Here is a 14,878-nt window from a genome sequence, read left to right as displayed (position 1 = left end):
CCAGACTTGTGTAGGGGTTTACATTTCCTGAAAGTGCTCCACAAGGCAGTGGAGGTTTAGGATCAGAGTTTTCCTTCTCTCCTACACGGGCTCCCTTCCCAGGTTGGGAAGCCCCATCTGCCACTCACTTCCCTCTAGAGCACATGCAGAAACCACCTTCTTGACTATTGGATTAACCTATTGGTCTCGTTTGCTCAATCTGCTGGAGCCTGTCTTTAACTTTTATAAATAATTTTTCCTGTATTTTTTTTAATATTGTTTTAAATGCTGTAATCCACCCTGGCACCTTTTGCTGAAGGATGGGGCAATAAGGAAGCAAACAAGTACCTCAAGTACCACCTTGAGGTACTTGAGCTGCAGGCAGGATGGAATTTTCTTAGAAAACAAAGGCAGAAAATGCACCATGAATCTTACAAATGACCTGCAAGACACAACACTGGTGGCTTTAGTCCAGTGGTTCCCAAACTTTTTCAGGCCACTGGTACCTTGGATCCAGAAACTCATTTCCCTGCAAAAACTTTACCCTGCAAAAAGCATTATTCAGAAGAGCTGTTTGCAGGATTATAACACAACAAAATTCAAAACAGTATTAACCAGTTGCAAATTTCTTCAAAATCCAATTAAAACTATTTAGCTGAATGAATGCAACAAAACTGACTGACCTGATCCAGTGGTACCAGCTTTTCAAAGTCTGACAGTCATTTAGCAAAAGTCTTAGATGCCACATTTAGTAACTCCTTCACCATTGGTGGTAAAGTCTTAATGTGAAAGGTGGGCCTGATACTGATAATGGGATACCAGCTCCCCAATATCTGGTTGAAAGTCATTTTTAAAACAGTTACATTTTATTAAATTTCCAAAAAAAATGCACTCCGGTGCATAATATTTTTTTCTTTTCTTTTGTTGAATTCCCACCTTGTTTTCCATGGTGCTTTTTAAAATTTCTCCCCCTTGCTGCACCCTATATTCTCTCTCTTATACCAACAATAACAATAATCTCTAATTCCTTCTATTGCTCATAATTCAAATCCTGCTCACAAATTCATAACACCTGTAGTATTTCTTTACATAATCTGAAACAGGCTTCAATTCTTCCACATGGTTGAAAGTCAATTAGCGGGGGTCTTAAATCATTACAACACCCCCCCCACCCCTGCCACCCACTTGCCTCTTAGCATCCCGCGAGGGGCTCTATTGCCCACTTTCAGAACCATTTATTTAAAGCAATAGGTTTCCCTGCTCCTTCTGCACCACCCGCTCCCCATCGAGGGTGCCTTGTACTCACCAGCCCTGAGCAAGATCACTTGGTCATCTAGCGGCAGTTCTGAGAAGCGTGGGATCCTTTTGGCCCATTCCACCAATGTAAAAAGTTGCTTGTCTGCCGCTTGGCAGATGTTGGTGACTGGGTCATTGGGCTGCAAAGAACAGAGAAGCTGTGAGGCGTCAAGAGTGGGACAAAGGAATGGGAAAGAAGGGCAGACTGTGCTAAGGGCTGCAGCTCAGCGGTTAGAGCATCTGTCTTGCATGCAGAAAGTGTCAAGCTTGATACCTGCTGGCATCTCTGATTAGGGCAAGGAATATTTCCCTATCAGAAACTCTCAAGAGCTCCCTTGGTTGATATCCTAGACAGCTGCTGCTGGTCAGTGTTGGCAACACTCTGCTAGATGGACCATTTTCTGATTTGGTACAAGGAAGCTTCTTATGTTCCTAGGTTCAGTCCCTGGCATCTTCAATCAGGGCTGGGCCTGCCTGAAACCCCAAACCGTCTAGCTCAGTATGGCAGAAGCTCTCCAGGGTTTAAAGTGCAGGGTTTTTCCTTCCAGCCCTACCTGGAGATGCCAGAGATTGAAATAGGGGCCTTCTGCATGCCAAGCAAGTGCTCTGCCACTTGGCTACAGCCTTTCTCCTCCCCACCCCCTTCCACGAAGCAGAAATGATGCAGACAAGGTGAAAGGACACCCCTGGCAAATGATCCCTCTGGAAAAGGAACTCTGGGGCCACACCCAGAAGGAATGCAGTGACCCAAAACTCTCCTTTGCAAATGCCTGCCAAAGGGGGGAGGTGGTGGTTTCTGTTACAAGAATCATCTTTCAGTAGCCAGGATCCCATCTGGGGCTATGTATAAACCGAAGGAATCCAAGGCTCGGGGTCTCCTGGTGAGGACGGGGGCAGGGTGTCCAGGGAGGCCCACAAGCAACAGGCGACACAAACTGAATGGAGAGGTTTGCATGACCTGCACTGTGGCGAAGGTGGGCAAAGACCTTCAGGAAGTTCAAGGACACTCCATGTGCCCACTTTGCCACCTTACATAAAAAATAAATAAATCAGTTTTCTCCCTCTTAAACTTTCCAATGCAAAATGCAAATGGCTGTCCTAAACATTGTGACTTGGACTATATCTATTTCTTTCCTGGAAATGACCATCTGTGGTGGATTAAAAACAAACAGTACAAAACAGTTTGTTTTGTACTGCCCCCGGGGACATTATATGCTGGACATTTGATAGCTTGGTGAAGTTCAACCCCCCCCCCTTTGGCTGTGAAGCTCACAGCGTGTGACCTTGGGGGCAGCTGCTGCCTCTCAGCCTAGCCCACCTCACAGGGCTGTTGTGGGGATTAAATGGGGAGAAATGTGTACATCTCACCTTGAGCTCCTTGTGGGAAAAGTTGGGGTGTAAATGCAATAAATAAAATAAAGACAATAAAAGCAAAGTGATAATTAAATATTTGTCAGCGGCCGTTCAAAAAACACCAGCATCCTGGCATTGGTAAGCTGGAAGAATCATTCATATCAATGGACAACCTGATACCTGTTTTGGGAGCTGGTGGGGGTTGTTAGGTAACATATGTCGTATAACTATATTCATGTGTTCCATTCTTTGCTCCTCAAAACACTCCCTATTCCCCCCCCCCCCCAGTTCTGGTAATCCTGGTGGTGGTGGTGGAAGGAAGAGATATTTCTCCCCCACCCAGGCATTTGATCTTCCTCGCGCACAAGCACTGATCTGCAACAGGAGGCGCTTCTAGGTACCTTTCAAGGAGTCTCCTACCTCCACTTACAGATGCTGCCTGCATCTTCGTAGACTGTGACCACACATGCTGAATTATGCAGGAAGCCGTATTCAATTTGCTAAAAGCAGGCTGGGACCAGAAGCAGCTATTTATTTTGCCTCCCCAGACCCCTCTCCACAAGCTTGCAGTGATGATCATTACATCCCCTCCCCTAAGTACTTTTAATCTTGATAACTGCTGCCTCCCAGGTGCTGGGGGTAACCAAAGACCGGCTTTCCTCATCTCCTTTCAAGGAAACATGAGCTGTGTGGGCTCTCTTTTCATTCATAGACTTTCCAGGGGATTAGGAACCCCAACTCATCAAGGTTCACAAGGGCTGCAAATGGGATGTTCAATGTGTCTGGTGACCATGGAGGCTGGTAGGGCTCTCAATGGCTTCTGGCCATGTTGGCTGTGCTCTGCCTCCACGGTAGCAATGTTTCTGAATACCAGTTGATAGAAACTATAGGAGGGGTAAGAGCTGTTCTTGCGCTCAAATCCTGCTTGCTGGTTTCCCACAGGCATCTGGCTGGCCACTGCGCGAACAAGATGGTGGACTAGATGGGCCCCTTTTTGCCTGATCCAGCAGTCTCTGCTTATGTTCTTAGTCTGGCTTTGTATATATAATGACCAACAGATGCTGGTGGAGCCATCTTCTAGTCTTGGTATCTGTCGGAGCATTTGTGGCCCTCCAGATATTCCAGAAGCACAACTCCCATCATCCCTAGCCATCAGCCATGCTTGCTGGGGCCTGATGGGAGCTGTAGATCAACAGTGATTGGTCCATTGCAGGGGGGTTGGAATACATGACCCTTTGGGTCCCTGCCAACTCTACAATTCCATGAGCATCTGGAGGGCCAAAGATTCCCCACACCAGATTTAAGGTGACTTAACTGCAGTTTTAAAAAGTTTGCCTAGAAGGAAAGAGCAATGGGGGTGTGCTTTTCCTTACCGAATTGGGGTTCAAGCCCATGTTCGCCTCAATGTATGTCTCTGTCTTTGGCTCAACGGCAAGTTCGGCTTCTAGAATCTTCTCCACAGGCATGTCCTCATTAGCGCTGCTCGTGGATTCAACCTCATTCTCATTGCGGTCCTTCCCACGCTGCCTCTCCTCTTGGACAGCTGCGGGGAGAGGGGTGGAGCCAACAAAGGCAGAAAAGAAGGAAAAAATATGGAGGAAAATGGATCAGTGGGTGGAGTCCAGCAAGAAAAGCATTTGTTTGTTCCTTTATTATTTATTCATGTCATAAAGTTTATGCACTTAAAAAAATATATATCAAAAATCCCTCAAAGCGGTTTACAAAACAATAAAACGGTCAACCACTATGGCATTTTAAGACTTTTGAAGAATTAAAACAACAATAAACTAAGAACAGATTAAAACTGGCATCAATTTTCCAATTATCTAGCTAGGCTTGCCTAAAAGAAAATGTTTTTAGCAGGCCCTGAATACAACAAAGGTTGCCTGGCTGGTGGAGTCAAGAGGCAGGGAGTTCCAGAGTATAACTGCCGCCACACTAAAATATGGAGTTATTACAAATGTGGAATGGGTCTCATTTGACCCCTGTAACAGTGCCAGTCCTGCGATCTTGCAGTTATACTGATCCCAAGTTGCCACGGACTTCATCTACTAAAAGTAAGACCTTGAAGTTGGCCCAGTAGCAAATCGACAACCAGTGCAGATCTCTGAAAACAGGTGTTATATGCTGACAGGGTCTCACTCCTGTCAGCAATTGCTACTAGCAATTGCACTGGAGAATTCTGCACCAATCGCAGCACAATCGCTGACAGAAGTGAGATGGGTTCAGGAAGTCCTCCAGCTTGTTAAGACCATGAGGCCTAAGCTCTAGGAAAATTTTCTCCAACATGATGCCTTTCATATGTTGTTGGACTGCCCTCATGCTCAACATGTGAAGGGTGATGGGGGTTGAGGTCCCAGCAGTATATTGAAGGCACCACACTGGGGAAACCCACTCTAGGTAGTCCCTTCCATGCCCCCAAACCTTCAAAGGAAACTATGCCAATATTTGCCCACTTGCTTAACACCATATGCATTTTATCAATATATGATTCTTCCTTTCTACCATATGCAACTGGAGAACCAGGGTGGTACAGTGGTTACAGTGTCAGGCTAGGACCTGGGAGAGACCACGGTTCAAATCCCTGCTTGGCCAAAATACTCACTGAGTGACGTTGGGCCATTTACTGCCTCTCCGCCTCTCCTACCTCACAGGGTTGTTGTGAGGATTAATTGAGGAAAGGGGAAGAACCAGGTGCACCACCCTGGAGCTCCTTGGAGGAAAAGGTGGGTTATAAATTCAGTAAATAAATAAAATTTTAGATAGGTCTTAGGACACCAGACTGGAACAATGCAACTGGTGGAACTTGCACTAGCAGGCACCGCAGAATACACATTCTGCATCTTTAAGAACTTGATATTTTAGTGTGGCAGCACCAATACACTTTGAAACTCCCTGATTCTTGACCTGAGGCAGGTGCCTTCACTGTATTCTTTCCAGCACCTGCTAAAAACATTCTGATTTAGACAGGTGCATCCAGATATATGGCTGTGTTTTAGTCTACTGCTAGTTTTATTTTTTTGAACTATTCAATTCTCTCCCCCACTAATCATTTGATTGTTTTATTCTTCTTGTGAACCATGTTGAGGGTTGTTGCTGCTGCTGCTGCTGCAATCAAAGAAGTATAAATTTTAGGAAATAAGTAAGCAATCTGCTTCTTTTTTCTTCAAATGCTGCGTGCAAAACCTGGAAAGTGGGGAGGTGTGGAGGAACAGCATTGACCCTTCAGAGTTACAAAAGAAACTTGCCTTTCACCCCTCAAAGCTCTCTCTGCAATGGCACTGCCCCCAGATGTTCCTGACTCCTGTCTGTCACTCCTTCCCAACCAGAGCTGGGTTTCTACGTACAGTGGTGCCTCGCAAGACGAAATTAATTCGTTCCGCAAGTTTTTTGTCTTGCGAGTTTTTCGTCTTGCGAAGCACGGTTTCCCATAGGAATGCATTAAAAATCAATTAATGCGTTCCTATCGAGACCGCTTGCCAGGCTGGCGGTGCGGAGAAGGGCTTTTCTCCCCACCGCAAGCCTTCAGCACAGGTCCGAGAACAGAGGGGAAGGCGCGCAGCGCTTCTCCTCTGTTCCCGGGACTTGCGGTGGGAGGAGGGTTTTTCCTCCCCACCGCCAACATTCAGAACAGCATTCTGAATGTTGGCGGTGGGGAGGAAAGCCCTCCTCCCACCGCAAGCCTTCAGGACAGGTCCGGGAACAGAGGGGAAGGCGCGCAGCGCTTCTCCTCTGTTCCCGGGACTTGCGGTGGGAGGAGGGTTTTTCCTCCCCACCGCCAACATTCAGAACAGCATTCTGAATGTTGGCGGTAGGGAGGAAAGCCCTCCTCCCACCGCAAGCCTTCGGAGGAGGCTGGCGATGGGGCGGAGAGCTCTCCGCCCCATCGCCAGGCTTCGGAGGAGGTCCGAGGACTTCCCCGCTGTCCCTGGAGATTTCCCTATGGGCTTTCGTCTTGCGAAGGAAGCCCATAGGGAAATTCATTTTGCGAAGCGCCTCCAAAACGGAAAACCCTTTCGTCTAGCGGGTTTTTCGTCTTGCGAGGCGTTCGTCTTGCGGGGCACCACTGTATAGAAAAATGCTTCCAGGATTTCCAATCGCCAGAGCCCTTCCACCAGAGGGCATTCCTTCGGAGGCACCTTTCCATCTTATAACTATCACCACCCACTGTATCCACCCATCATTACCTCCAAGAGTCAGGGGTGACAGCAGTCCAAAGAATCCTTGGTGTCGAGAAAGTGGCTAGAGAGAATTTTTTTTATTCTCCCTCTCCCATAACTCCTAGGCATCCAGTGAGGCTGAATGTTGGAAGACTGAAGACAGAGTAAAGGAAAGTCCTTCTTCATGCAGCGAGGAATTATAAACTATGGTGTCTGCTAACATATGGCATAAAAGATGGCCATCCAATCCGGATGGCGCTGAAAGGCAAATTCATGGAGGATACAGCAATCAGCGGCTACTTATCATTGCCACCAATAGTTGGGGACAACAGTAGTTCAAAGCTTCGCGAAGGCACCGTGATGGCACTATATTAGCACCCTCCGGGCAATGCATATGATCTGTACATAGCCCTTTAATTAAGGCGGCACTCATAAGCAGCAAAATAAAAAATAAAAAAATGAAAGGGATGTACCACCAAGCAGTAAGATTACCCTACAAAGTTCTTTTGTGTATGCTTGCAGGATGGGACAAAAATATGCACGGTTGCTTTGCAAATTCTTTTCAATGCCGCAAATGCACAGTGAAATAATGCAGGAAAAGAGGGGTAAAGGACTTGTGACAGAGCTTGCTTATTTCCTCCTCCCACTCCATATGTTTTCCTTTTGTGCCATATCTTTTCAGATTGCAGTCCTGGTGCTGTGGGGTCTGCTTCGTTCGTCTGTAGTGATTTGTAAGCCACTTTTTAATTTATTTTTTAAATTATGAACAAGTAAATAACCCTTGACTTGCCCTTGACTCGGCGGTTCAAATCCCTGTGGCGGGGTGAGCTCCTATTGCTCGGTCCCTGCTACTGCCAACCTAGCAGTTTGAAAGCACGTCAAAGTGCAAACAGATAAATAGGTACTGCTCCGGCGGGAAGGTAAACGGCAATTCCGTGTGCTGCTCTGGTTCGTCAGAAGCGGCTTAGTCATGCTGGCCACATGACCCGGAAGCTGTACGCCAGCTCCCTTGGCCAATAAAGCGAGATGAGCGCCACAACCCCAGAGCCAGCCACGACTGGACCTAATGGTCAGGGGTCCCTTTACCTTTTTAAATAACCCTTCCTCCAAAATCAGAGGGTACACCTCCTCTTTGAAGGGATTCCCATGTACCCTGCCTCTCGCCCTAATACTCTGTATTTATCAGTTAAACCCTACAATTCCAGATTCCCTCTGGGCCACCTCTGGTAGGTCAGGATTCCTTGGTCCAATTGGGAGGCATTTAATCTGAATTCATTTACTTTAAACAAACAAAACAAAACAAAACAAAAATTGTATCCGAGAGGTAATACAATAGCCATCTTCAAATATCTAAAAGGGCTGTCACATGGAAGATGGAGAATGTTTTCTAATGCTCCAGAAGGGAGAACCCAACCAATGGATTCAAGTTGCAAGAAAGAAGATTCTGACTAAGCAGTAAGAGCTGTTTGACAGTGGAACGGTCTCCTGCAGGAGGTGGTAGCAGTTTTTAAGCAGAGGCTGGGTGGCCAACTGTTGTGTATGCTTTAGTTGAGATTAATGCATTTCATGGGGTTGGACTAGATGACCCTGGAGGTCCCTTCCAATTCTATGATTCTATGCATCTGAAGCTAATCAGGCTACCAAAACTGGAAAGGGGGAAAGTTCCATGGGGGGGGGGGGGAATCTGGCCTGGCGGAACCAGGAAGAAAGAACTGGTTTAGCTCTGGGCTTGTTTCATTTTTACACCTCCAGATATATAAACATTCTCTTTTGCTGCTTAACAGCTGGTCTAGAAATATTGAAATGGGAATAATACCTTGTTCTTCCTGCCTTCCAGGGAGTCTTGTGGGCCGGGATGGATGGTGCTCCATCCCTGTAATAGAGTAAAAATTTTGAAATGAAACATCGCGGTAGTAAATGATCCTGCTCTTGCTGCTGCCGTTTGACATTATAACTATCCAAAGTATTATTCTGGATTATTATTATTTTCCGAAAGCGCCATCCAAAAAGCATGGCACTTCACCTGTCAAAAACGATCCATTAAAAACAGAAAAGAAAAGAAAAACAGGGGTCAGGGTCTGACAATGTTTATCCAGCTTGCAAAGGGTTTATTTTATTTGTTTGTTTAATTTGTGTGCCGCCCTTCATTCAAAATTCACAGGGCGGTTCACAACATAAAAATACAATGCCTAGAATGAGTTTTTACTCAGCCCAGGAGTGTGGCTGTTTAGAAGCCTCTGTTATTTTCCCTCTGAATTCTCTGTCCCTATGGACAGCTTTCTAGAACAGACAAGCCATTTTCCAATGGTGTCAAAGAGAAGGCTGCTATGTACTGCAAATAATCTTATTGAGCTCAGAGAAGGTAGCTAGACACTGCCTGGTCATGGTGATTGAGGTCCAGAGGCCTCTTTGCTATGGCATCATTCCCTCTCCCCCTCTTCCAGAATCTTTGCTGGGCAGAATCAGGACACACGCCCTTTCTACAAAAGCTCAAGGAGTTGACAGGAACTCCCTCCGTGGGGTTTGGGGGATCCTGAGATCAACCAGTTGCAAAAGATCAACCATATGCACTAATGACAATCTTTGCCTCAGTATGTTTTACCAACAGAAATGCTTAAAAACTGAGTGGTAGTCATCATTATTAAAGGTACAAGTGTGGTGTAGTGGTTAAGAGCGGTAGCCTCGTAATCTGGGGAACCAGGTTCGCGTCTCCGCTCCTCCACATGCAGCTCCTGGGTGACCTTGGGCCAGTCACACTTCTTTGAAGTCCCTCAGCCCCACTCACCTCACAGAGTGTTTGTTGTGGGGGAGGAAGGGAAAGGAGAATGTTAGCCACTTTGAGACTCCTTAAAGGGAGTGAAAGGCAGGATATCAAATCCAAACTCTTCTTCTTCTTCTTCTTCTTCTACAAGTGTGGTGTACTGGTTAGAGCATCTGACTGGGGCCTGGGAGACCCCACTGCTAATCTCATCAGCTCTTTGAGTGGCCTTGGTCTAGTCCCTGTCTCTCAGCCTGACCTACTTCGCAGGGCTGTTGTGGGGATTATATGAGGAAGGGCAGAACCATGTAGGTCACCTTAAACTCACTGAAGGAAAAACTGGGATGTAGGTGCAATAAATAAACAAAATGTGTGGCAAGTTGTCCTCCTAGCCTACATGTTGTCACCTGCTTTGCTTCTAGGGATCTGGTGTGTGTGTGTGCGCGCGTGCGTGAAAAGACAGCCAGAATCACCATAGACTTCAGATGTGACTTTAAAGAACTGCAACCTTAAGAGTTTGCACTTCAGCTTGCATTTTCCTCTTCCCTCCCATTCCATTTTTCTTTGCATGCTGTGTCTTTTTAAATTGGATGCTTAAAACTGAGCTTGGCAAGTCACCCTGGGAGCCTTTTTTGGTTAAACAGTGGGGGTTGCATGTTATAAATAAATAAAATAAATACAATAATAAAAAATTGTACTATCCCCATCCCCCACCAAATGAGGAATCTCAGGCAGATCCTGCAATATGCCAAGCACGTGCCTGTAATGAGCTCTGAGCCCTGGACCCTCCTCCCTAAAACTAGAAACTCTGTGCATATTTTATTTCAGGGAGAAAATCCCCACTCCACAAGGCTTTCCTTCCGAGTCAGACGGCATGCATCGCAAACATATAAGAGGATGTGTTATATATGAAAAATGCACAAGAATGTGTCATGAGTGGAGGAGTTGAAGGAATGAAACAATGCAGACATTAAATCTATATTGATCTATCTCCCTATATACATAAAAATGGAAGGATGTTGTCATGCTCTGCAGTTCACATTGTCACCCAAAGGTAGCAGCATGATAAGCAGTGGGCAGGCAGGCATGCAAGGAAGCACCTAGACTGAACACAGGAGGGAAAGCACTTCACACAGCAGTGCCCCATATACCTGTGTGTGTGTGTATAACAGAAAACCATATTTTTCTGGCCCAGCAATGGGTCTCTCCCCAACACGGCACCCTACTGGATATTATGGACTACACAACCCACTAGCCAGAGCGAGCGGCGTCATATAATGCTGTGGACAATGGACGCACAATTGTTCACCATGGCCCTCATGTTGTACTGTTGAGATGGCTGAAGCTGATGGGAGTTACAGTCCATAGTGCCTGGAAGGCACCAGATTGGCATGGGTTGCTGTCAGCTCACTTAGCCCCTTTCTCTTCCCTCCCTCTCTCCACCCAAGATGCCAGACCAGCTGCCTCTGAGACCAGCCTGCCTGCCATGGATAGCCCTGTGCCTGATCCAGCTCATTTCCTAAAGGCCAGCAAGCAACAATGGCAAGACGACTCAGGGATGGGTCATTGTGCAACCGCCTCCTTCCAAGAGCACAAATCCAAGAGAGAGTCATTCCAGGATAAACGGGGGAAAGAGGCTACCGTAATTCTAGTTCTGTGCAACCAATCTGTAAAAAAACCCAGGGAAACGGGACGATTTCAGGACTCTGGGGGGCAAAGCCATCCGAGTTTCTCACATCGGGATGAATCTGCCCACCAGCTCACTCTGCTTCTTTTGCTCCAGACTGCATGCATTTCTACATTTCTCTGCGAAATGTTCATGCCATAACCCTGTGTGTGCTTCCTGCAAAGTAAGCAACTGCTCCATGTGATAGGATTTGCTCTTAAGTAAATACATGACTGCAGCATTAAGAATATCAGAAGTGTACATGTATTTTGCAATTGCAGGTATACCATTTTCAGGATGCAGTGGCATTTTCATTTACTTGTTTATTTAAGAAATCCACATACAGTACTGCCCTTCATCAAATGATCCTAGGCTTGTTTACCAACATCTTTGAAGCTTGAATGCCTGCACTCATTTATCTGTCAGCGAATTCCAGAACATAACGTCCTTAGACAAAAACAACAACAACAGCTGAATAAAGACAGTGCTTCTGAGCATAAGCAGACTGCACTTCACTCACAAACACCCGCTTCCCCACTCTGAACATACTTACTGAGCAACCGCATGTCTCCCACACAGACTGAAGCATCACTATTGGGGTGGGGGGGAGGGAGGAATTAAGCATTTACCCCACAGGCTTAAGAACAAGCCAAAACATAAATCCTGTTTTTGCTCCACATGACAACCCCTCCTAGCAGTGGCACATGAAAACACAAGAAGTGCCTACTGGATCAGGCCAATGCCCCATCTAATCTAAGCCTCTTTTAAAGCCATCCAAGTTGGTAGCCATCAATGCCTCCTGTGGCAGTTCCGGAGTTTAACCAAGTACGTTCATTTATTTCCCTGGAATCTTCAAACATTCACTTTCTTTGGACACTGAGAGAGGGAGAAAAGCTTCCTCCATGCCATGCATAATTTTATAAACACCAAGCATCTTTTCCTCACTTTTTCACCTGCAATTCTGACGTTAACTCTACATTATGGCAATGCAAAAGCTAAAAGATTTTATCCCTCGCCACCCCAACACTTTACATACCGTATTTTCCACTCTATAAGATGCACTTTTTCCCTCCTAAAAAGTAAGGGGAAATATGTGTGCATCTTATGGAGCAAATGCAGGCTGCGCAGCTATTGCTGAAGCCAGAACAGCAAGAGGGAGCTCTGCGCAGCGAAAGTAGCGATCCCTCTTGCTGTTCTGACTTCTGGGATAGCCGTGCGAAGCCTCTTCAGGGCAACAGGAGGAACACTCCCCCTGCCCTGAAGAGGCTTTGCGCGGCGAAACCAGAACAGCAAGTGGGATTGCTGCTTTCGCTGCGCAGCGATCCCTCTTGCTGTTTTGACTTCACTTCGCTGGAAAGGCGCTGCGCAGAGAGGGAAAGCTGCGCAGCGCCCCTTCAGCGAAGCAGGAGGAGAAACAGAGCCCCTTCTGTTTCAGAATATTCAGATTCAGAATATTTTTTTTCTTGTTTCCCTCCTCTAAAAACTAGGTGCGTCTTATGGTCGGGTGTGTCTTATAGAGCGACAAATACGGTACATCTTTCTCCTTCCAGGCAAACAATGGGCATACTCCTGGCACAAGGACACATTTCAGCCACCAAAGGCACTCCAGAAGGGGGCAGCAGAAGGCCAGTGAGGGTGTGTGGCTTGGAGAGTCCCAAGGGCCAGAAAAGAGAGGGCCACAAGGCCATGTCTGGTCCTCAGGCCTGATGTTCTCCACCTGATGGAACCTCTGAAAACCAGATCATAAAGCCTTTGCAGACACAGAATGGAAGCATCATGGTTCAGTGGTTAAGAACATCTGCTTTGCATGCAGATGGTCCCAGAATCAATTCCCAGCAGCATCTCCAGGTAGGGATGGGAAAGAGACTCCCTGCCTGAAATCCAGGAGAGCCACTGCCAGTCAGTGTAGGCAGCACTGTTCTAGATGAACCAATGATTGGGTTCGATACAAAGCAGCTTCTTGCATTCTGATTGGCAATTGAAGGGATAAGGATGCTGTGTTAGGCAGGCTCTTAAGTCTGGCCCAGGCAAGGCTCTGCTTACAGCCAACCTTGTTCCACATTTGACTTGCCACCTAAGACCTGACATCACCCTCCCATCATATATATTCTTGTTTTGTTTTCTGGGGCCCTCCACGCTTCCTTCCAAACACCCTTCTGTCCATCACCTTCCTGAGAGAAGAGTTTGACATTTCCAGCAGCTGCACGTGCAAGTCCTTGAATAACTCCACAGATCAAGCACGACAGCTTCGCTTGGTGCTTAGGGCAATGCAGAGAAGGATGCTCGGGAGAGCTTGCCTCTTGCAGGCAGGGCAGAAACACAGGATGTGCAGGAAGGTGGGGAAACAGTTATTTGAGTGCCTGTATTTAGCTAAGGCAGCCCGGGGGGGGGGGCGGAGGAGTGAAACGAAGCTGAGAGCATCACCCCCCCAAAGCTCTGCAAGGGTACCCTATCCTGCTCTGTCCTTCACATCCCAAGCCTAAGATGGACATGGTCCTGGCCAGTGTTAGGAACTCTCCAGGTGCCAGGCACATTTTGCAACTGGCGCGGATCCAATCATGGCCATGGGCAGATCTCTGGATGCCGGGTTGGTGACTGATGTCTCCATCTGGCTGACCCCTCCAGCTTTCTTAAGTGGGTAAGTGCAGGAGCTTATTTATTGCATTTACATCTCACCTTTTTTCTCTAAAAAGTACAAGGCTCACTCCCTCCTCAGTTAATCCCTACAACAACCATGTTAGGTAGGTTAAGAGGCTGTAATTGGCCCCAGGTCACCCAGTGAGTTTCATAACTGATTGGGAATTTGAACCCTGATCTGCCAGGTCTTGGTCCAACACTCTAACCAATACACCACACAGGCTTCCTAGAGTACTTCTGCTATGGGGCAGCTATCTAAATTAAGCAGACATAAATACGGGGAAAGCAAAAATGTCACTTAGAGAAGGATCTGAAATATTTTCACTGAAGCTTGGGTTAGTTTTATTCTGGATTGTTTTATCCGTGTTTTAATGTGTTGCAATCCACTTTGAGAATTTTTTCCTGTAAAATATAAAGCAGTATAGAAATGGAAATAATAATAGAAATGAAAGTAGTAGTAATATTAGTAATGGTAGTAGTAGTGGTGGTGGTAGTAGTAGGAAGAAAAAGAACGGAAGCCCAATTCAAGAAAAATAGCGTCTAGACATTCTATTCTGGTGACCATATCCTAGGTTTAAGATTCCATACGGTGATTAGCTTATATATCCAAGTTTCTCCTAACACTGGTCCTGGCTCACTTGACCACTGAAACAACCTTGCAGGGTAGCTTAGGCCAACGGAAAATGAAACACTGGTAAGTTACAGAAAAACTCCCAAGTTGCAACCCCATTCTGCCGCAGAGTTTTTTCTAACCTTTCTCCCTAATATAGTATTTCATAGCAGGGGGATTAAGAACATAAGACATCACAGTCACCAACCAGATGCCCTGATGGGCAACCCACCCGGAAGCAGGACGCAAATACAAGCGCTTTCTGCCACTCTGTGGCTTCCAGCAACTGGGATTCAGAAGTATTGCTGCCTCAAACCATGGACAATCACGGCTAGTAGCCTGCTATAGTATTCCCCTCCATGAATTTGTCCAATCCTATTTTAAAGCCCTCCAGGATAATTAGATCCACATTTAAAGCC

The 14,878-nt window shown here is 46.4% G+C and overlaps 1 protein-coding gene across 7 annotated transcripts in view; it reads right to left on the bottom strand.

Annotated features, from left to right (window-relative positions):
* RXRA (retinoid X receptor alpha) overlaps positions 1 to 14,878 on the bottom strand; it is a 132,032-nt gene that overhangs the window by 13,370 nt on the left and 103,784 nt on the right. For 5 of the 7 annotated variants that reach the window (XR_014164890.1, XM_081897868.1, XM_081897869.1 and 2 more), the window contains 3 exons: positions 8,605 to 8,661; positions 4,002 to 4,171; positions 1,286 to 1,415 (listed from right to left, as the gene is read on the bottom strand). Coding sequence is in view for 6 of the 7 variants with exons in the window: in XM_081897868.1 (XP_081753994.1) it covers positions 1,286 to 1,415; positions 4,002 to 4,171; positions 8,605 to 8,661 (357 nt within the window). In the remaining variant the exon portion in view is untranslated. The remainder of the gene's footprint in view (positions 1 to 1,285; positions 1,416 to 4,001; positions 4,172 to 8,604; positions 8,662 to 14,878) is intronic. The other 2 variants (XM_081897870.1, XM_081897873.1) reach the window with 1 other exon arrangement.

Source organism: Podarcis melisellensis (assembly GCF_964234715.1).
Source record: "Podarcis melisellensis genome assembly, chromosome: Z".
NCBI lineage: Eukaryota > Metazoa > Chordata > Lepidosauria > Squamata > Lacertidae > Podarcis > Podarcis melisellensis.
This window is presented reverse-complemented; position numbering and strand designations above follow the sequence as displayed.